Source organism: Acipenser ruthenus, chromosome 17 (genome assembly GCF_902713425.1).
Source record: "Acipenser ruthenus chromosome 17, fAciRut3.2 maternal haplotype, whole genome shotgun sequence".
NCBI lineage: Eukaryota > Metazoa > Chordata > Actinopteri > Acipenseriformes > Acipenseridae > Acipenser > Acipenser ruthenus.
The window spans coordinates 17,373,398-17,397,431 of record NC_081205.1 but is presented as its reverse complement, the minus strand read 5'-3'; the positions used below and the strand labels follow the sequence as shown (position 1 = coordinate 17,397,431).

The 24,034-nt window shown below is 39.0% G+C and overlaps 1 protein-coding gene across 2 annotated transcripts; it reads left to right on the top strand.

The window, feature by feature from the left end:
- Positions 1-1,242: 1,242 nt before the first annotated feature.
- Positions 1,243-17,588, top strand: cldn15lb (claudin 15-like b). Of its 2 annotated transcripts, XM_034038244.3 has the most exons (6): positions 1,243-1,346; positions 2,438-2,689; positions 14,520-14,684; positions 15,004-15,085; positions 16,062-16,160; positions 17,275-17,588. In XM_034038244.3, the coding sequence occupies exons 2-6, from the start codon at positions 2,470-2,472 to the stop codon at positions 17,360-17,362; spliced, it is 654 nt and encodes a 217-aa protein (XP_033894135.3). In that variant the 5' UTR covers positions 1,243-1,346; positions 2,438-2,469; the 3' UTR covers positions 17,363-17,588. The 2 variants fall into 2 exon arrangements, with proteins under 2 accessions (XP_033894135.3, XP_058846021.1); XM_058990038.1 differs by lacking the exons at positions 1,243-1,346; positions 2,438-2,689 and adding an exon at positions 8,845-9,195.
- The last annotated feature ends 6,446 nt before the right edge of the window (positions 17,589-24,034 follow it).

The window sequence follows — 24,034 nt, the reverse complement described above, 5'->3', positions numbered from 1 at the left end:
TTTACATACAAGTACCCATTTATACAGTTGGGTTTTTACTGGAGCAATCTAGGTGAAGTACCTTGCTCAAGGGTATAGCAACAGTGTCCCCCACTGGGGATTGAACCCACGACCCTCCGGTCAAGAGTCCAGAGCCCTAACCACTACTCCACACTACTTTACAAACTACTCACATTCTACAGGCTCTTAATGGGTTGAAAGAAAAGTGCAATCGGGAGTATGATAGAAGCAAGAACAGTCAAAATGCAAATAATTGGATCTTGTGTTCCAATCTAACACCTGTTTAATGAGCTCAAACACACTGAAGCTGTGTCTTAGTGATGTCTGGTGAAACCTTATGTGTCTTTTTAAAAATGTATTTAGCTGTAGTTAGTTAAACTTACTTGTACTAATGTCTTCATCTTTATGCTGTTTGCAATCATTCGGAATGGTACCCAATTCATTTGCTCGACTTCTCAATCTAACTGGCTACCTGATCATGATAAATCACGTGAAACTGTGACTTTCACGCTATTGTAAATCCACTTGTGGCAAACGTTATCATGAGTGTGTTAACAGAGTTGGAAGGTCATAGTACAATAGAATTGTTGAAAGCCATTCGTTTTGGCAGTGTTAATCAAGGTGATAGTAATAATAGATTTGAAAATGTGATCTGTTTATTAGTTTTCAATATCTTACAAATCTCTGGGCGTCAGTGGACATTTAAAGTATATATATTTATTGATCAATATATAACTAGAGATTTAAACTGTACCCCAAATTAATACCAGGTTCATTGAAATAGTGGTTGGTTTAGAGAGGAGACAAGAATACAATTCAAGGTCTTTTATTACACAGCCAATTATTCATAGGATGCATGACAGGGAAAGTGAATGGATGCATGGCAGGGGTATTGTATGGATGCATGGCAGGGGTATTGTATGGATGCATGGCAAGGATAGTGTATGGATGCCTGGCAGGGGTATTGTATGGATGCATGGCAGAGGTATTGTATGGATGCAGACAGGGATAGTGTTTGGATGCAGACAGGGATATTGTCACTTTCATACAGTTTCATACATTTGGGGCTACAGACGGTGGTCTTATTACTGAAAACGGGTGGTGTTAATATTGAAGGTGCATTGCCGTCAATAGGAACACTGCCTGAATTGTGAAGTGGCCTCTTTTTTTCCCCTGGGTTCATTGCCCCCTCAGCACATCTCAATTATTTGCTCAGTGAGGTCACAAGTATCATCCCAAATACTGCTTCCAGCATTTGATCTTTTTCATTTGGTCTCTTTGAACATTGCGGCCCTGATTAGCAGTTCTGGATTGTAAACTGCCACTAAGCAGACTTGAACACACAGGTAAGAAGAAATTAAAACTAAAATCATTTAAAATAACTGTGAAATTGGTTTACTAGCAATGTAGCAATGTAGACACAGCATATTACAAAAGTATTAAGTCTTTAAATAACTCCTAGTTTTTTAAAAGTGAAAAATGATAATGCCACAAGACAAGAAACAAGACCCTATACTTAAGAAAACTTGAATTATATTACTTGGTTCTAGTTTTGTAAACAAGTTTTTAATTAGACTGGAGTAAACTTTTGGGAAATTTGCCCCATTAAACCATATTCACAAAGCTCTTGAATTATTGTTTCTGTTTAAAAGAATTCAATGATGGTTGAAATTCTGGAACTGTTCTTGAATTATTCTACAACAGTTCCATCTTAATATTTTAATATTTTAAAATTGACACAACACCCATTTAGTTTCTTTTTTTCAAATTAATGTATACATTTTACTATATATATTACCTACCTGTTTATTAAAAAGGGCTCATGCTAGAACCAGAGCATGTACGACATACAGTGGCACCATAATGTATTCAGACATTCCCCCTCAGTTTCATGCAGTATAAGCAGAATACTATTGGCTATTTCAAGTTTAATAGATTGGTTTAATTATCACTCATTAAGTATTGTTTACATCTTAAATATAAAAAATTGTTGTTTTTTTATGTCTCCAAGCCATTTTATCAATATTTGCTAATATTTTATTTGTAATTGAAGTTACAGTGCTTGAACTGTAATGTATAACTTGAGCCTTACTATAGTACAATATATCTACCTATGCACATGGAAACTTTGACTGCCTTTTGGTGTCACTATGTGTAGCACAGGCTATGATATGTGATACAGTAAAACTCAGCTTTGAGGCCAACTCAGACCACCTCACCATTAAGATGACCTTTTTAAACTCCTGTTGACACCAGTGTTAAGTCAATTGTATCAATCCACTGTTAAATGTCATCTCTAATAAGACCAACACAATCTCTATTCCTTTTTTTAAAAAAACAATTGAGATGGAAGTTCATTAGAAACAAACATTGAATATGAGTCACTGAAGGCTAGTTAAGAAGGTGAAAAATAAACCTAATGCACTCCAATCTGCAGGCCGAGACAAAGCCAGGACCTTGAGTAGAGCTATGGCTGTGATGGCCCTGCAGATCGTTGGGCTGGTGATGGGGTTCCTGGGTTTGATCTTGCAGATTGCCTCCACCTGCTCCAACACATGGAGAGTGTCCAGCAATGCTGACTCTGTCATCTCAGCCACATGGGTGTTTGAGGGGCTGTGGATGAACTGCGCTGCCAGTGCTCTGGGCTCTGTGCAGTGCAAGTGGTTCCGCGGCTTGCTGGGGCTGGACAGTAAGTGCACTCATTGTTTTTTAACTGACTTTTTTGAACTCCCTTTAACATGCTTTAAGCCCACAGGTATATCTTGTACTGCTAGATAAGACCATAGTGGCCAAACCAGGGCATTTTTATGGCCCTCCAAAGGCTGGTCATTGGTATTTTAATCATGCATAACTAAAACACTCACTGAATTTAGAAACACAATACCAAATAAACTTAAAATTATTGTAGCTAAGAAGAATAAGAATACGTTTTAAATTTACTTTACCCAAAGTAGTACCAGATATCATGTTTGACAGAACATGTTTCTTTGAATATATGCACATTTGAGACCTATGTGCTAATGAAAATGTAAAATGGGAAGATTTATAGAATTATGTTCTGAGCTAGCTTGACTAGTATAATAAATTCAAAGATTCAATGAAAAAATGTTTCAACAAAGTCTTTTTAATTTTCTGGTCATCTGAAACATTTGTAATTTAATTTATTAATTTTCTTTTAGTATTTCTTATTTTAAATAGTAGGAGGCTTCAGCTGTCATTTGCTTTTTTTCCATTCCCTTCCTCACTATTTCATGTCGTCTGCAGTCATTCTGAGTGGTTCTGGGCTCTTTTGTTCTAACATAGAGTTGTCATCATTATACTCCAAATATGCCCCCCCTGGCTTTGAGCTGCTATGAGCTTGTCTGGAGAATTCTAACTGCTGGGCACAATAGCCTTCCTCATCCCTTTGAAATTATGTGAAAATGTGGCTTTGTCAGATGATTGTACCAAAAAAAACTACCAACCCGACTAAACCAAATTACTGTACAGATGTTAAAATGACATTCCCATTTATAAAACCTCAAACGTCCTTTATGTCCCTTTACACTGAAATGATGTAGAGTACTGGGATGACAGAGCTAGAGGGCTACATCTAAGATGCCAGTTTGTTTGTGACTTCCCAGGTTTGTGCGTACCAGGGGTGAAAGGACATTCTCTTACCTCGCCCAGAGACTTTGGATTTGCTACCTTTAGGAGTCTTCTCAAAGCGCTGAGCACATTTAAAAAATATTAAAAACTATATAATGTGGAATGTTGTTGTTGTTGTTGTTATAGAAAAAAAGATGAATCGATTGATAAAGATTAATAAAATAAGCTTTAAACTATTACTTTTTGTTTTTTGTAAGAAAAGAGTGGAGGGTGTCACTTTCACCTGACTCTGGACTGACTCAGTGGGTATCGGTGTTGTTGTTTGTTTGTCCACGCAGAGTGTCTCTCTTTCTCTGTTGCTCTCTGACTCACTAGCCTGAAACCCATGTCCTGGTTTCAGTCTCTCAATTGGAGAGTTTCAGGTTGATACTGATAAAACTAAATAAAACGTCACTCAGTTGACCTGCCCATCAATATTCTGTTAACCATTAATCCAACTCTGAATGTGTTATTGGTTTCCTTTTTCTAAATTATCCAGAGAACAAAACAAAATAAAGATGGTAGGAAAATGTCAAACTGTTTCGAAGTGGTGCTAATCTAATTTCCTAAGAGGAAGAAAATAATGCTAGCCATCTAAAGCTATCAACTAAACTGTTTCTTACACGGCACAGTTTGCATCATTAATATAGACCCCATTATGTTTGTCTAGCCCGTGAAGCAAACATCTCTACAATATGGCCCTGAAATAAATGGAGCTTGACACCACTGCTTTAGAGTAAAAGGAATTCTTACATTGGTTCTCAAAGTCTGATGCAATTATATACCAATTAAGTTATGCAAACATTTTGTATCATAGGGTGAATTTCATTTGTAATTGATCTTGTTTTACTCAATTGTGTAGATCTGTAGTATTTGTTTCTTCAGTATATTAGCAGTGAATGCTTCATTTACTTCACTGAATCATTATCAGACATCTGTTTTAAACAACAATGCCACAGGTCATTTTGAAAATAATGATCTGTAAAGTTCAGGGAATGTTAGATTTTCACATTGATACACAGCTGTATTCTGTGATTCTCTGTCACCTTTGATTATGGTATCGTCCAATATTTCAGAAACCATGAATCATACACTATATATATATATATATATATATATATATATATATATATATATATATATATATATATATGCTTTTTAAACTACTCACTTTGTTCACATTTTCATTTACTTAATGTTTACAAACCCCTTGATCAGCAATCCCTCAGGGATGCTTTGTTTTTGTTCACACTCCATTTCCAGTTTAGTGATTTAAAAACAGTAGGCCCAAGTACGATTCCCCAGAATGCAGCATTTCCACTGAAAGTTTAAATCCTTGAACCAGGTCCAAGGTCTCTTTTCTTCTTTATTTTACCTGAATTTAGGAAACCCAGAAACACAAATTCAACAGTGTCTGCGTTTAGCGTTTAGATAGACAGTGAGGCTAGTCAATTGTATATTCCTCTGTTAACCTTGGAATTGCACCGTTTCAGTTCATGCCAAACATACAGTGGCACAGAAACTTTCAATACAGATAGTTTATATACACTGGTGTCACCAGCCTTGAAACAGAATGACTCGAACCCTTTACATACCAAATATCTTGGTATCCCTGAATAGCTAATCATCCCCTTTAAACATATTGAAGGGGGTAATGATCAAGCCATCTCACAAGTGCAGGGTATTCCAAACTCTTATTTATTTTTCGTAATGTAGAACGACTACATGTGGGGCTTTTATCACCCAGTTTGTTCCCATTCGGGCACCTTGCTCACTAAATATCTGGTATCCCTGCATAGATAATTGTGTCCTCTTTAATTAAACAAGTTTATCTCAAAACTCGGAGATGCAGTGGAACCCCAAATATTATATATTTACCACCAATGCAGAAGGACTGTGTGGGACAACTGTTCGTCATTTTGATGTTTCTGCACTGGTGACTGCCAGGAATGTTACTGTGTTGAGTTCTGTACCAGTAAAACCTCTATTCATGTCCACCTCAACACTGTAACATTCTCTTAACAGCTAGCAAACCCCAGATCAAAACTTCAGAAACGTCTTAGATATGCAACAGCTATCTGTCTTTTAACATACTGAGCAGTGGCTAAGCTGTAGAAAATTGCTGCAAAAAAATATTTTGCCTATTTTCCATCAGCTGCATGGTGTTTGGGTGTTTTTACATATGTGACACATTAATCAAATGACCCTAACTCTTTCCATTTGGGTTGTAGTCTGCCAGGGTATGTGAACTGACCATATGATACTAAACAGTAAGGGTTACGTACATAATAATAATCTTTATATAGTGCCTTTCATAGTGGACCACGACCACAAAGCACTTTACAAGATACAAGACTAGGGTGTGTGAACTATGCATCAGTTACAGAGTCACTTACAACAACATCTCACCCAAAAGATGGAGCACAAGGAGGTTCATTGACTTGCTCAGGGTCACACAATGAGTCAGTGGTTGAGCTGGGATTTGAACCAGGGACCTCCTGGTTACAAGCCCGTTTCTTTAACCACTGGACTACACAGCTTCCTATGGGTATTAGGTGCTTACAAAGTAAAGATGTCATGGTTTAGAACTGTAATAAAGGTTAATATGTTGGAATTGTTTAAATCTGCAGGGTACATATATATATATTGTTCAGATTGAATAGTATAGAATAAGTAATACAGCACTCATCTTTTTGTGTAACCCATTTACTTTGAGCGTTCTTCATTGCAATCTCATTGAAACCTGTTGATTGTGTAGCACGTATTTTGAGCATTCTTCATTGCAATCTCATTGAAATCTGTTGTGCAGCAGGTTGAGGTAGAGGCGAAGGCTTTGCTGCTTCATGAGATTCAATATATGAGTTGTTTCTGAATCAGTCTGACTTGAGTCTAGCAGAGACATCTACAAGGTAAGCATACAAGCTGGGTGTCGATCATGTCAACACCCGCCTTGTCAGACTTTCAGTGAATCTTAAGAATTCTTTTAGATTCAGCATCAAACATAAATATATAATAGAATAATTACATTAAAAGAATACTCAAGAGTTACATTGGAAAGTTGACAGAGATATTTCAATCATTTTGTTTTCTGCTGTTTACCTGGATATATCTGGCCTGTTATCACTTAAGTGGTGAAACCTGAGAATTAACATTTATCACAAGAACATGTCAGCTCAAAACAAATACTTTACTCCAAAATGTCATTTAAAACAGTATGCTCAAAAATAAACACATGAAACGAAGAACCCGAGAGAATAAGATGCTAGTCTCAGTAATAAACACATGAAACAAAGACCCCTAGAGAATAAGATGCTAGTCCCAGTAATAAACACATGAAACAAAGACCCCTAGAGAATAAGATGCTAGTCTCAGTAATAAACACATGAAACAAAGACCCCTAGAGAATAAGATGCTAGTCCCAGTAATAAACACATGAAACAAAGACCCCTAGAGAATAAGATGCTAGTCTCAGTAATAAACACATGAAACAAAGACCCCTAGAGAATAAGATGCTAGTCTCAGTAATAAACACATGAAACAAAGACCCCTAGAGAATAAGCTGCTAGTCTCAGTAATAAACGCATGAAACAAAGACCCCAAGAGAATAAGATGCTAGTCTCAGTAATAAACACATGAAACAAAGACCCCCTAGAGAATAAGATGCTAGTCCCAGTAATAAACGCATGAAACAAAGACCCCAAGAGAATAAGATGCTAGTCTCAGTAATAAACACATGAAACAAAGACCCCTAGAGAATAAGATGCTAGTCCCAGTAATAAACACATGAAACAAAGACCCCTAGAGAATAAGATGCTAGTCCCAGTAATAAACACATGAAACAAAGACCCCTAGAGAATAAGCTGCTAGTCCCAGTAATAAACGCATTAAACAAAGACCCCTAGAGAATAAGCTGCTAGTCCCAGTAATAAACACATGAAACAAAGACCCCTAGAGAATAAGATGCTAGTCCCAGTAATAAACACATGAAACAAAGACCCCTAGAGAATAAGCTGCTAGTCCCAGTAATAAACACATGAAACAAAGACCCCTAGAGAATAAGCTGCTAGTCCCAGTAATAAACACATGAAACAAAGACCCCTAGAGAATAAGCTGCTAGTCTCAGTAATAAACACATGAAACAAAGACCCCTAGAGAATAAGCTGCTAGTCTCAGTAATAAACACATGAAACAAAGACCCCTAGAGAATAAGATGCTAGTCTCAGTAATAAACACATGAAACAAAGACCCCTAGAGAATAAGCTGCTAGTCTCAGTAATAAACACATGAAACAAAGACCCCTAGAGAATAAGATGCTAGTCTCAGTAATAAACACATGAAATGAAGAACCCTGCTGTTAGTCTCAGTATCAATAAAGGGTTAATCAGTCATGAATGTCAGACAGATAATTCGATTGGTTAATTTAGATTTAACTGTATTAGTCCCCTATGAAGCCAAGTATTGAACAATAATTTTAAAAAATCTAACAATTAAATCCAGTTTACACATGACTTGAGAATCTAAAAGGATTCTGTATTTTAAAAACCTAAACCACAGTTAAAGAAAACGAATCCATGTTATTTATACTTCTATTAAATGCACTTATTATACAGATATATTATCACATATCTGTATAATTAGATTGTTAACCCTATTATTAACATTACAACACAAATACAGTGAAATAAGGTTGGTTTATACAGTGTGGGGTTTGAAAACTAAAATAGGCCTCATTTTCTATTATTAAAATGGCTGGTGGTCATTACTGAAGGATCTGCAAGGTGATTTGTTTTTTCTGTCTGCATTTTTGGTACAAATTGTTTTTAAAAATGTCTTTCTGGCTGTAAAAATTGAGAAATTGTGTAAAAAAAAATCTATTAATGAGTTGTTGTTGAAGCCATTGTAAAAAAAAAAATGGCTTGGTGTTAAGCAAAGATGACATAGTTTGGTATCGAGTTTTTGTTTCTCTGTTTGTGTGTGAAGGTCATTTCCAGCAAAGATACAACTGTCTGACACAGAGAAACAGCCCAACCTAGAATTTCGAGATCAATTTTTTAAAAAAGGAAGTAAAATAAACACGGTAATCATTTTCCATGATCAATTTATGAGCCAGCGACCATAAAAACAGTCATCAACCACTCCTTATAACAGCTTCGAGGGAGTGGAAAGCTTATCATTTTATAACTGCGGGACAAAGACCAAAGTACCCAGCATTCACGGGTAGAGGCAAAAGCAGATCGAACTCCGGAGCCTTCAGAAGGGCACAAGCAACCTGACTCTGTGGATACACTCTGTGTATTTATTTATTTTACAACAACTTTTTTTAGTTTTTGTGCTACTGCAAAATATCTGTCATGTCGGCCGCGTTAGAAATAACAGGCTTCTTGCTGTCTATAACCAGCTGGTTGATAACAGGTTCCTGTCTGGCCAACAATAGCTGGAAAGTGTCGACTGTGGCGGGCAGCGTTATCACCTCCTCCACCCTCTACGAGAACCTCTGGAAGGCCTGTGCTAAGGACAGCACAGGGGTGTCCAACTGCCGCGATTTTGAATCCCTGTTGGCATTGCCTGGTGGGTACTGTCTCTGTTTGAATGTGCGTTGGGTTGGGGGTGGTCAATGCAGTAATGGTTAGCTATTTGATACCAATGCTTTTAAAGAGTAGTCCAGCGGTAGTGAAAATCTTTTTTTGAAAGCTTTCAATCCATCTATAATGTCAATAATGTACTGGTTTCTAAAAGAAGAAAAACCCCACGGGAATGTTACAAAATAAGAACCTGAGAGTGCTGAAGAGAGTTTGGAGTATATTAGAGTTGCTGTGGTTTTGTAACATGGAGAAATTCAGCCTTCCAGAAATAAAGTACATTTAACTGTTGAAAATGCGCTCCTCGGTTTAAAACTGGCGAAGACTGCTCAACGAAATGATTGTCTTATTTTATCACTCGTTTTCTTTTTACTAAACTGAAGAAGAGTCTGTGTTCATTACCTGGCTCCAAGCAGGACATCCAGTCTTTTTAGTTCAGTTTGAAAAGGGATGTCAAGGTTGTACTGTATATTTTTGTTGTCTTCTAGTGCAATAATGCTAACATTACAATAGTGGCCACAAGTACATAATCTGTTCTGATCTCAGTAGCAAATTATGAGTCATGGCAGAGTTGAAACAGATGTTGAATTTATTATCGTGAATTAACGATTGATGTAAGGAGATACTATTTGGATTGACCTCTTTCAGAATGTGTATGTTTATTTTAACAGGTTTTCAGGAAGACAAAACATGTTGTTTTCAGTCTCTTGTTATTTATCTAACAGTATTCCAAATATACACTTTGTGTATAGCTATATTAAGATGTATTTATGATTATATCCATGTAGTATATTTATGGATATACACTGTCCTATAGATATTGTGCTGAAATGTAGTATTTAGTGATTAGGATAGCATTACAGACGCTATGTAATTGGAGACTTGCTGGAATTATATGGGGAGAGACTTAGGCCCTTTTGCTAAATCCTATTTGCTCCTAATCTTACAACACTCTTTAATTACAGGCTATTACTGCTAATTGTCTAAGTTGTGTGTGTGTGTGACTAGAGTGCATAGTCTAGCAAGTGAATATAAATATTGGTTTAGTGAGCTGTCTAATTACCATCTGTTTAAAATACATCAAGCTTACAGAATAATTCCAGTAAATCCTGTCTCATATTTTTTTTATCATTACTTCGAAGATCTCACATTTTCAATGCTGTACTTCTGGTCATAAAGACCGTCGAAAATATGCATGTTGCTTCTGAGAGTTAAAATAAAAACAATGTAGAATAGTTTTTTTGGACAATGACTACTAAAGCATGTTATTTTTAGCTATACATTTCTGTGATGGGGCAGAGGCCGTGCACAAGCAAAATGTGTGTTTTGTGGCTGGCAGCCATCGGGTGTAGAGGAACAGCGTTTGGCCAAGATGGTCGCTTTTACACAGCTACGTGGTAAAAGGTTTAATTGTTTAATTGGTAGTTGTTTTATTAGTAAGTTACAAAAGTGTAGAATGTAGCCAGGTAGGAATTGAATTAGCCCAGCTACAACTGGACACACCCTATAAAAGACACAGATAAATGTTTGTTTGGGACGAGATGGTTCAGTGGAGGTGTGTTGTCCAGCCTGAACAGAGTGAGAAAGTAAGAGGAATAGAAATAACACCGTGATCGCCGTAGCTTTGGTGTTGTTTTGTTTATTTTTAAGAGTTTGTTTGCTGTTATAATGTTTTGTTCAACGCTTTGATTTGTTCCATTACTGTGTTTTAAATTATTTATGATTAAAAGTGCAGCCTTGACCACGGGCCACTACGCCACATTTCTCATGACGAAATCTTAAACATCTCTAAACTTTCCAAATGCATTTCCTTTACAAGAGCTCAGAGGTCACATTTCAAACTGCTTCATCCTACAGTCAAGTTTTATGACAGGGTGAGGCACGATCGTAAAGTAGAGCAGTCTCTGCGTATAGGAACACCTCCTAAGAGAACACTTCACCTAAGAGAACAACCTTCAGGTGAAATGGATTCATCCTATTGTAAATGCTCTGCCTAAAGGAATATGAACTTCACTTTAAAAAACACCTTCTTGGCACCGATAGTGATTCGTTCACAGCTGATACAGTGCTGTTTTGTAACCTGATAACTCATCATCATCAAACTTAAATTCAAATGGTTTATTAAATCTTTTTAAAACTGACTTGTTGTTGCGAGAGTGTCTTGAGGAACACTGATTGGTTTATTCAATCTTTCCAGAACCGTCATTATTTATCATTGCCTCGTTTTGTATTCTGATTTCCACGAGTGCACCTCATCACTATGAAATGGCATGTAAACAAACATCCAAACTGTTTCTCTTGCTACAAAAATTGAGAAATTATTCAAGCTCTTGAAAAAAACCTGAATCAGACACGTTACCGAGCAATTTGGTGTTTCCCATTCTGGTGAGATGAAAAAACCTGCAGTAGAAATTACAGTGGAAATTCCCCCAGCTGAATGAGGAAGTGCAAAAGAAATGACAAGTCAACGAGCTGGGCTGTTCAAAGCGTTTGTTATTCTCAGGTCAGCAATATCATAGTCGTGTCCCTATAGTTAAAGACACATAACGTGTAGTAATCCGCTTATCTGGTTGTGATGAAACTTGGTTTGGACATTCTTTAGTACAAGTTATGAAGACACAACCGTTATTGTCTATATTTTGTCACATTTTTACATTTTTTAAATGTGATTTTATTTTGGTCTGGATCATTCAGGCTGCTTGAAATGCCTGTCACCATTTAAAGATCCCTTCAGCTTTAAGTAGCTTTACGGCCCTTTAAGAGGAGAGCTACCTGTAGATAATGATCGCTCTGATCAGAAAACCAGTTGGGCTAAAACATTCTGTGAGACTTATTTCATTTGGTGATAAAATGATGCTATCATCACACTGTAATTACAATGTAAAAAGCACTGCTTTTTCACCAATCAGTTTGCAATTTTTTTGGCTATTAAAAAGCTCCGATGCTTCTTCCTGACAATATTTTCAATTATTTAGATAATAATAATAATAATAATAATAATAATAATAATAATAATAATAGTGGTGTGCCGAGAAACTGATATAAACGAGTATCCTTAATGAGAAAATTTCTTTGGGTATGCCCAGGTATGTATTAATATTATAGGTATCATACAGCTATACTTTGTGCATTGTCCAAAAATAAATTCTGAATCTACTTTTGAGTTTTATTTAAATACAAGATCTATATGTAAAGTGCTGAATAGTTCAGTTGCTGTTGTAATCCATGTCAAGTCATTTGTAATCCATTAACTGGCAGAGTTCCAGCACGGTATTTGACATAAGAAGCACTGAAACACCAATAACTGGAGGGAACAAAAAACATTTGTCATCAAAAACTGTACCTTTCCAATATATTCATATTAGAACATGCACACATATCCACCGACAGGATTATGTAATACAGACAGTATTTTTCCCAAAAACGTCTGTGTTTATTTAAACAGAAACAAAAGAGCCGCTACTCTACCAGCAATGATACCGGGGGGTACACGGTGGGCTTGCAAACGAAAAAAAAAATTCACAATAAATCCTCAATCCATGTCCACTGTGCAAGAAATAGTGCTCTTCAAATCTAGGGAATCGTGGTGAGTGTTTGTACTGGGGCAGTGAAGGAAGTGCTCAGGGGTGTGTGCTGGCTGTATAGCGTTAGCTCCTGGGACCCAACTCCTCCTCTGCAAAAAACAAACACACACGTAACAAAACAAAACAAACAACGCACTAGCTGTAGGTTACGTTCTCAGCGTAAGGGGCCGTACTCACGTAGCTGAATCCCCTTTGTACTACCCAACTCCTCCCTGCAATCAGCCCAGCACCACTGTTTAATAAATCATTGCCTGGCCCGCAGTTGATCGCATGGGAGTCGTTTTGCATACATGCAGCTACACGCTTCCTCCAAGATGGCCAGCTTCCTGTTTCCATCCACCATCGAGTCGATCCGTCTATGGGGAAGTGTACCTCCAACCTTACACAGCGCCCTTTGTGGTCGGGAGGGAGATTTACAGCTCTCTTTATCACACTGCCCTCTAAGTTTCCCTTATATAACTGAGTCATGTTAGTGTGATCTTTGCTGTCCAAAGTGCAGCGGAGCAGTCAGTGCAGATGGCTTGGCACCAATCAGCTCTCTGCGCTTTATCAGTGGCTTGTCTATTATGGCAGCAGTTTACGGTATGTCTACAGTCTCAGTCAGGACATGGTTATAATTGGTTGATGGAAGTGACAGAGTTGAGGAGAGCAGGAAAACAATGACCACCAGTTCTTCACTGTACAAAGGTGATGACTTTACTGTGAGCCTTATTCACACAACCTGAAAGACTGTTCTCAGGAAGAGTGCCACTTTAAGTGAAAATCAGCTTCTATGTCTCCAAACTTTGTCTATGAAATCAAGCCTTTCATCTAAAACAAAAAAATTCCAGGTTTGTGAATAGCGCCCTGTATTTCAAAACCTAGTCTCTCTCACCTGTTTCCCCTTGAAAGGAGCGCTACCCAGGGTTTGAAAATTAGTCTTGGATTTTGGACTCATTTTCATAAAAAGTAATATGCTAAGATGTGAAAGTGTATTGTATAGCATTGGTTATAATTCTTTTAAAGGAGCACCAGTGACAATGTTGCTAGTGCTAAAAATAGATAAGAAATGTATTTTTAAGCCTTGGTTAGCACTCAATTAGTAGTAATGTTGCTAGTGCTAATAAGAGGGTGTTGCTGGTACTAATAAGAGGTAAGAACATATTCTAGAGCCTTGGTAAGCACTTTAAACAATTAGCCACTTCCCATTACTGTCTTGCTGCAGTGAATAGCCTTGTATGAAACTGAGAAGTTCTCATGGTCATTCACTGTAGCCAGAGCGTCCATTAGACACCCGGGCCCTTAACTGCAGATCAAGACCCTGAAGTCCACTCTAGCCACTTAATGATTGACTTGGGGAATTGCAACATAAACGCTGCTAATGTGGTGTATGCATTATTAAAATAACTTGGCGTGTGTTGCTGGTCTTTTTACTTTGCTATGAGGTAGCACAGTGCAGTAGCCTTTGTATAATATATTCTGTTGTGTGTAATTAGAAGGCTCTGAGCTGCATCCTTATATGTTTCAATCCTCTCCTACAAGATGTTTTTCAATACAGTACCATGCTGTGGCATGTCTTTGTCTTTATTCATACATATTTTGTTTTTTGTAGTTTATTGTAATATATTGCCATGACTAGAGCAACTTTATTGTAATACATCTCCATGACGTAGGCACCATGTAAAATGACTGTGGTAAAGTTGTCTAAGGCTTGCCTGGATGTCTGAAGGTATCGTGTTTCTGTGTCCAGGTTACGTGCAGGGCTGCCGGGCATTGATGATCGTCTCCCTGCTCCTGGGCCTGGCGGGGGTCATAGTGGCTCTGCTAGGGCTGAAGTGCACCAAAATCGGCAGCGGCAACGAACAGACCAAGGGCAAGATCGCCCTGACTGGAGGGGTCTGCTTAATTGCATCAGGTATGTTCAAGTGGAACCACCAAGACCATGCGTTTGAATAATGATTCAGGTTCTTCATCAGTGTGTTGTGCTGGGCTTTCTTTAAAATACCCCCCCACACACACCTTATTAAGATGACTATAAAAATGTCATCTTAATAAGGTATGTGTGTAAGACTGAAAGTAAGTCATTAGCATGCACACACTGCATGTAAAATTCAGTTCTGGCTTCAAAAATAGAAATACAACAGCAATGGAAATGTAATGTTTCAATACAATTGTGAATACACGTTGCCTAAATATCTCACAGGTTTTGTGTATGTCTGTGTGTGTTTTCCCAGGACTGTGCTGCATCATACCGGTTTCCTGGTATGCATACCAAATCACTCAAGAGTTCTACAACCCCATTTACGGAGGAACCAAGTAAGTATCCCAGGTGGAAGATCTCATCCTATCGACAGATGAGCAATGCATTGTGGGTGTTGTAGTTTTAGCTGAGGAGGATGTGCGTGAGTGACCATGGAAGACCCCTGTTAAACAAAAAGCTTATAAAGAACAGATGAACAATCCCTGCTGAATAATGTTCTAATATATTGGTACTCCACATGTGGAAGTTATGGGTGTTATATCTCTCAGCAGTTTTACATTTATCTACACCCTAAACATTTGCTCTATATTCTGCGTTACAATGTAAATTGATCGCAATGCAAATCCAAGCTTCTGCAGGAGGCTAGGAGTGTGTGACACAGGTTTGGTGAAGATTGGTACGAAAGCACAGCCGTTCAGGGCAGGTAGAGTGACAGACGGATGGATGGACACGATAATAAGGGTCTCCATCTTTTGAATAAATATGTCAAAATAAAAAAGTAAAAAAAAACAGCAAAATAACTTCAGACCAATCACAGGAATTTTACCAATTTAACAGAGAAAGAATACACTTGCTTATATAAGGTATTGTAGCTTTTTAAAATAAAATCAGGGGTTTACTCCCATCTCCGATTCACATTTGAAATAGTCTGAGACAACTTAGTTTAGGAGCAGTTTAATTATTGCTCTGAGCTGTTTCTTGCGAGTTTTATATGCTAGGTTATTACACCATGAGTAGTCTGTTATTGTTGTAAGAGATGTCATCTTGCACTGTCTGGTCACAGGGACAATGAAAAGAAGCTGAGTGGTTCTGAATGCTCAAACTATCCAATGTATTAACTTCTAAAGAATCACAAAACTGATATTGCAGCCGGAACTACAGTACTATTAAAGATGGGATTTTTTAAACTTTCGGACTGAGCTTTATGTTCTAGGCATGGCATGACATACACAGCATACAAACCCATAAGTGTGCTTGTTTGATTTCTCATAAATGATTTATACGTGATAACAAATTCCCTTTTGCCTGCAGGTATGAGCTGGGGCCTGCTCTCTACATGGGCTGGGGAGGAGCGATTCTCGCCATCCTGGGAGGAGCCTTCCTGTGCTGCTCCTGCACTGGAGGACAAAAGTAAGAAGCCAGCCTCTGAGCTGCTTTCCACCTGCATTCACACGCACCACAGAAACCTCTCTCACTGATAACCTCTGAGCTGCTTTCCACCTGCATTCACTGATATACCGATGCTCTTTACTCTGTATTGCAGAACTCTTTTCAAATTAAAAAAACAACGTGAGAGTACTTAAGAGATGTGCCACCGCAAAATGGTATTAACTTGTATTGTAATAGTAACCCAAAAGTAATAATCCTTGTGTTTACCAGTGTTTTTGGATGCGCTGAGATAGTTGTTTGCATCACGGTACTTTGACATTTTCACAAGGGTGGTTAAAGTGACTTGTATCCAAGCATGGTTTATCTAGCCGACATAGAGTGTTGCATTTTAGTACTACCACAGAACACAATTACCACCCAGTATATAAAAAATCTGTGCAAGTCTAAGGTTAATAAACTATGAAAACACAAAAGACAGCAAACTGAATATGTCTGATCACAACAAATGTTCAATATCTTCAACAACAGGATTTTTTCCCAGCCCTGTATATGGAATTAATTTTTTTCATGATTTTAAAAACAGAATAAAACACGAGCAATAACTCTCCAGTGTTTCCTACCTGTTTTAGGAACACGGAGGTCTCCAGGAGAGTCATGTATGAAAGGGTGTGTGTTTTGTGTGTTTGCTTTCCTGTTCGTTGGTGATTCTCTGACTTTAGTGAAGGAACTGTAAAAAGACTCACAGACCCACAATATTCCACAAAAATAAGCTGGGGCACTAAACAATTAGTCATCACATCGAATTCATTTTATTTTATTTAAGTGTTTTTTTATTGTGTAGGGCTGAAACTTGGGGTGTCCACTTTAATAATCTAAGCAGTATCTTAATACAAACCTGATTTTTTTGCAAAAACCTAATTTCACTGTATTTTTATTGTATATATTAACATTAATTCGGTTCGATTAATCAGCTCTGGGGGAAGACCCCAGCTGGGTAATACAGAGTTAAAGAGTGGCGGTATTTAGCTCAGCCACTGTTTAGATAATTAAAATAGATCCCTTGGTTTTATCCATCTATCACATTGCAAATCTATGGGTCTTCTTTGTTTTTAAATCTATACTTTATTTCTTTCAGGGGATACAAGTATGCAGGTCCTGGTCAGCGGAACCAACAAAATATCTACAAAGCCTCTTCTGCTGGAGAGACCAAAGCCTATGTTTAGTCCTTCAACATCACAATTTTTCTGTTTATTTGTTTTTGTTACACAGCTTTTGAGGTCTAGAAATGATAGCTTGTTTGGTATTTTTTGGGGGGTGGGGGGGGGGGGGGTATGGTTTGTTTTGATGTGTAATTGAAACAATTTTTTTTTTTTTTCCATAGCAGAAAACAGGATGTTAATTACTGCTTTAAATACATCATTTTTAATAATAAAAACTTATTTGGTACCATGTGGAGATTTTATTCTTTGGCAATCAAAAACTAACTTGAGAGCAAAATGAATATAATTCATTTTTAAAATGAGCATATGATGCATATGAAAGGTTGAGGGACAATGGTACTACAGGCAGACAGACAGGCACCTTTTTGTTTTAATTTTAACCTTTGTTTTTACATATGGAAAAAAAAATACCTCATATTTAACCTCTTCTTAATACAGCCCAATACTGACAGTGGTGCTCCTTTGACACAGTGCAAACATACAATAAATAGCAATATATATACCAACCACATAACAATGAAAAACAACATAAAAACATTGACTTTTTTTTCATGGTTGATAATCAGGCAAGCAAAAAAAAAAAATTAAACTTCAGAGGAATAGCAGCAGCTCATTATTATCTATGGCACACAAAGTCCCCTGCGCTCCCCACACCTGCTTAAAGGTGTGCAAGTCTTTGGTGAGAGTAGTATTTGAAATCCAGGGGTTTCCTGGACTCCACTAGAGTGTTGAACACAGAGAGCGCACTCTGTACTTCCACATGCCCAACCTGGCTCTTCCTGCTCTTGAGTATAGCCAGCTTGGCTTGCCCCACCAGGGAATTTGCCATTTGGCACTTATGCTTATAACACTTTCTATACTGCGCCCTGAATATAAACACAGTGGGAACAGCAGTGGGAGAATTCTCCACTGCAGGTCTCCAGATCTCTTGGGCAATGGGGGCTTGTAAAGACTACTCCAGGTAGGCCTGCTACTTTCCTCCGCAGCCAGGCACTCCAGGGGGTGTCAAGGGGGGGCTGCAGCTGCTGGCGTTGCTACACCTTCACACACAGCTGATAAATGGCCTTCTTATCAGCTGTGGAGAGAGAAACACTGGACAGACCATGACAAGTCAGTAGGTGCCCTGATGTATCCAGAAAAGGGGTGGGGGGGGGGAGCCTGGAAACGATTCTTTCTGACCTGACTCCCAGCTTCTTAGCCAGGCTATCACCGCTCACCCGCTCACCCACTGAAAATGTTCAAAGTCTAAAAGATCCCTTACTTTAGTAACTCCTCCACTGGCCAATGCAGACATAAAAGCCTGGGAAGTTAAAATTTCTATTTTATATGTTCATTATAGCCAGTAGCTCCTCTAAAAACCCAAAAAAGCAGGAGTGACAGGTCTAGAGCTGGGGTGTGAATTAAAAACAAATGCCTGCCGCAGCCAGTATTATCCAGGGCAGGGGGTACCCCCTCCCAGGCCCCAGCAAGGTGCAGGCTGCTCTTTGCCCAGTTTATCGTGGCTGAGGACCATCTCAAACTGCTCCTGACACTGGCAGAGGGCCTTTACATCCTGCTGGCCAGACACACAGACGATCAACTCGTCAGCATATGCCGCCACCTTAACTGCCTGCAAAGGGTGGGCAGGCATGATGAGCAGCTGCCTCAGCCTATGTAGAGAGGGAATAAAGCATTCCAGACAGGGGGCAGCCCTGCCTGATGCCTCTCTGTACAGGAAACCGTTCACTCAGGCCACTACTGACCTTCAGCACACTGAAAACATGACAGTACAGGAGCCGAATGAAAACCCGGGCCTATCCCCAAGGCCTCTAAGACCATGAATAAATAATCATGATCGACCCGGCCAGCGCTCAAAAGGAAAGAGTAAGGTAGAGTATGTGATACAAAATGCAGGACCGAATAGAACCCCGAAAGGGAGCTACACTTGTGCTTTCACAGAGATGTACCAGTTTTGTGGCTGTCGTTTACAGAAACATAATGACAGGTTTTACAAGCAATGAATCCAGTCACATGTTTATTATTTTCAATCACTATGATTCCAAAATAATTCCACACTTCTGATTCACCTCTCGAACTATTATCCACTACATGATAAAAACCCTGAGCTATCTTTTGTTTCACTTGTCCACAGACATATTTAATATCACCAAGCAGACCTGATAAAAAGATCTTGCGACTTATCAAACAACTGAGAAGAATACTGCTTAGTCAGCTGACTCCTCCCTAATCGCCTCCTGCTTTAGTGCTGGAAATACTGGTACATTGAAAGGACAGCAAACGTATTTATATACAGTATATATATATATTTTTTGACCCGCACCGGAACTGCAAACCGCGAAAAAGTTCACATTCCGACCCATACCCGACCCCCTTTTGCGGGTCACCTGCGGGCCCCACGGGTACCCGACCCGCTGCAGGACTCTACCCTCGGTAGACCGTGAAGCACTAGTAGTCCAAAATAGCGCAGTTTCTCCCAGTAAACAGAAGAGAGAAAACAAAATGATCTTAACCATGGACAAATGTGTTAAGTCTGTGAATATAGGTTCAGATCTGGATACCAGGCAGATAAATGAGGTGAACCAATTAGTAGCTAATAACCAGGATGTTTTCTCTGACTTACCAGGTCGTACTATAGTGATCCAGCATGACATTGTCACTCCCCCAAGTGTAAGAGTGAGAGTACGCCCCTATCGTCTACCTGAGGCAAAGAAAGTAGACGTAATTAAAGAAATTGAGACAATGTTAAAACTGAATATTATTGAAGAATCAGCCTGCCGTTGGAATAGTCCCATTGTCATGGTGGCGAAACCCAATGGGAGCTGGAGATTCTGCTACGACTTCCAGCAATTAAACCTGGTATCCAAATTTAACTCGTACCCGATGCCCCGGGTAGATGAGTTGATGGAGCTGTTGGGAAAAGCTTAATTCCTGACCACCCTTGATCTTAGAAAACGGTATTGGAAGATACCCCTAGCACTCAGGGCCAAAGAAAAAACAGCCTTTGAGGGTTATTTCAATACAAAGTGATGGCCTTTGGTCTGCACGGAGCTCCCGCTTCATTCCAAAGGCTCATGGATGGTATTGAGACCCCATGCTGACTATGCTTCAGCCTATATTGATGACATCGTCATATTTTCTGAAGATTGAGAGGAGGTCAACAAGGTGTTGCAAGCTCTTCGAGAGGTGGGGCTTACTGTGAACCCAGAGGAGTGCTGCATCGGGTTAACAGAAGCCAGATATTTGGGTTATGTGGTGGGTGGAGGGGTAATAAAGCCACAGTTAAGCAAGATTGAGGCCTTAAAAAACTGGCCAATACCCCAATCTATAAAACAGGTCAGGGCATTCCTCAGTCTGGCAGGCTATTATCGTCGATTTGTGTCAGAGTTTTCAGTGGTAACAGCCCAGTTATCTGACTTAACAAAGAAAATGGGCCCCCAATAAGGTGAAATGGTCGGAGATAAAGTGTATATAAAGGTGTGGCAGTCTGGTTCGCAGTGGTGACGTCACGGACCAGGAAGTAGAAACCAAAACAATGGATGGGCGGTTGAAGCTGAGTGCAACGGCACTCAGCGTATTTATTAATAAACAAAACAAAAACAAAAGATTTAACAAAACACCAAACAAAAGGGCACGAGGGCCAAACGAATAAACAAACAAGTAAGTGTCGTGCTGGATAATCCAGCACGTTTTAGCAATTGTTTTTAGATGTTGCTTGCTCTCTCCGCTCCCCGTACTCTCCTCTGTACACGCCACCCCGAGTGCAGAGAGCTGCAGGTTTATATATTCTGGCCGAGGGATTAACTAGTTGTTAATTATCTTATTATCCCTCGGCCAGAGTCTGCACGCATTTGGTAAGGATGCATGACTGTCAGCTAGTTAAATAATCAGTAGCTGATCAGCCATGCATCCTCACAGGGTTTTTAAATATATAATAAAAGACGCAGCGCTTTTACCCGCGCCGCAAACAAAAATACAAATAATAATACATAGGGGCAGGACACTCCGCCACAAAAGGTAATAGAGATGCTGTGTAGTGATCCAGTGCTAAAAGTTTTACTCAACGTTTTATCGTTCAAACAGATGCCTTAGAAGTAGGCGTGGGTGTTGGTCCTCTCCCAGATGTTCGACGGCGAACACCCGGTAATGTACCTTAATGTACCTCACCGCAAATTATTAGCACGAGAGTCCAGATATGCAGTCGTAGAATAAGAGATGGTAGACACTTTGAAATACTATTTGTTGGGTTGGGAATTCACCTTAGCTTAAAAATGTTAATTAAAAATATAAAAATACTAGGTTTGTTTGTTTGTTTGTTTTTCAATCATTTGGTACAATGTGATAAAATATTGATTGGATAGTTTACATCTGGATAAAACTGCCCCAGCTTGTTTCATGAATACCCAAAGCTTTCATGAAGCCAACAGTGTTAGACTCGGGGGTGGACGCAGGTGGATGCCATCCACTAGGGTTGGCAGCTTCAAGACCCGGAGCCGGAGCGGAGCTGAAGCCGGAGTGGATTCAGGAGCCTGGAGCTGAAGTCCTAGATCTGCTCTACTCTCTCCTACCTTGCATTAAACAGTTTACTTGAATTACCAGAATATGTGACTTATGTAAAAAAGAAAAAAACAGCAACAGCTAAAAGATTTTTTTTGGAATCCCATCTGGGACTTTGAAAATGTCATCAGAAAAACAATGAGATTTTGACAAAGCTATACTGAGTAGATTGCTCTTGATCTGCACCCATTTTGTGCTGTAGAAACACCTTCATTTAGGTAAGGCATTGTAAATCATCTCACTTTATTATGTTAAAGATCTTTTTTTTAAATGTAGTAAATATGCCCAGTTTGGAGAAATATATATTGTTATATAGAAAGAAATATTAATTATTATATTATAAAATTAATTAATATTGAAATACTCAATCTACAGTGTTGTTACATTATTATTGCTGTCCACAGTATTGTTACATTAGCGTATTAATTGTGAAGTCTTTAAGGTATGAAATCTGATTCTAAACATTGTACATTAGTAAAAGTAAACCAACTGAAAATACAACACAGCACTGTGTTTGTCACTATAAAGAGGAAACAAGTTACATATTACTTAGCTTAAAACTAATATGCTCACACTTTACTGTATTTACTGAATTGTGTAAGTAGTTTAATTTTACACTAGAACTTAGAACATAAGTACTTTATTGGAGATGTAAAACACGCCAGTGTGGGTACTGGCTTAATGTTCTACAAAACAATATATTTTCAATCTTTTACAGGACATCAGAACCTTCTGTAAAATTTCAAACTCCAGTGTCCTTTTGTCTTTTTACTCCTGAACGAATCGACCATGTTAGTGTTATGTTAGACTTGTAGCATTTTCGGGGTATTCGCCTCTAATTCAGAAAGGAGACATCTACAAAGATTTAAAATGAACAATTCTTTATTGCATTTGACAAATGACCATGCCTATAATAAAACCTAACATAATTCAGCCCCTGTCCTTGTCCATTGGAGCTCGATAGCCGCCCCTATACGCTGGCCGAACTATGATGTAAAGTATATTGATTTAATGATACCTAATGCCAGTGGGCAGGACAAGTGGCACTCTGGGCCACTTTCCCCCAAAAGGACAAGGCCACCTAGCCTACCTTACGATGCAGAATACAATCGCCCAGCCCACGATTAGAATGAATGACATTTTATAGAATAGTGAAAAGAAGAGTCCTCTTAATTGATGGATTTTCATTTGGGGTTTGATCACTGGAGCTCAATAGCTGACCCTTATGCTGTCCGAACTACCTAATAAAATAAAGAGGGCAGCAGTGTGGAGTAGTGGTTAGGGCTCTGGACTCTTGACCGGATTGTTGTGGGTTCAATCCCCAGTGGGGGACACTGCTGCTGTACCCTTGAGCAACATACTTTACCTAGATTGCTCCAGTAAAAACCCAACTGTATAAATGGGTAATTGTATGTAAAAATAATGTGATATCTTGTAACAATTGTAAGTCGCCCTGGATAAGGGCGTCTGCTAAAAAAATTAAAAAATAAAAATAAATGAAAATGTATCACTTCCCCCCAAAGGACCGCCCACCCACCTCAATCTCCCTCACCTTGCAGAATTAAACCACCCAGCGCTCAGGTAAGAAAAAACACCCTCCTCATCGAAAAGGTGACAGGAGGAAACCTGAGGGAATCCATGGCTGAAGGTTTACCCTTCCTCTGGGTTCAGAACACAAAATAACAATTTAGTTTTAATGACTACCTCTTTCACCTCTGTCCTAATTCTCCTCGACCTCTCTGCTGCCTTTGACACTGTTGATCACTCTATTCTACTATCATCTCTCGCTGACCTGGGGATCTCTGACACTGCTCTGGCCTAGTTCTCCTCCTACCTTTCCAACCGCACTTACCAGCAACCTCCACACTTCGCCCTCTCTTAACAGGAATCCCCCAAGGGTCAGTCTTGGGTCCTCTCCTGTTCTCTCTCTACACCCGCTCCCTGGGCCCCCTCATCGCATCCTATGGTTTCTCATACCATTTCTATGCTGATGATGCTCAGATTTTCCTCTCCTTCCCCACCTCTGACTCCACCATCCCCTCCCATATCTCTACCTGTCTGTCTGCTATTTCCTCCTGGATGCACTCGCATCACCTCAAACTCAACTTCTCTAAATCTGAC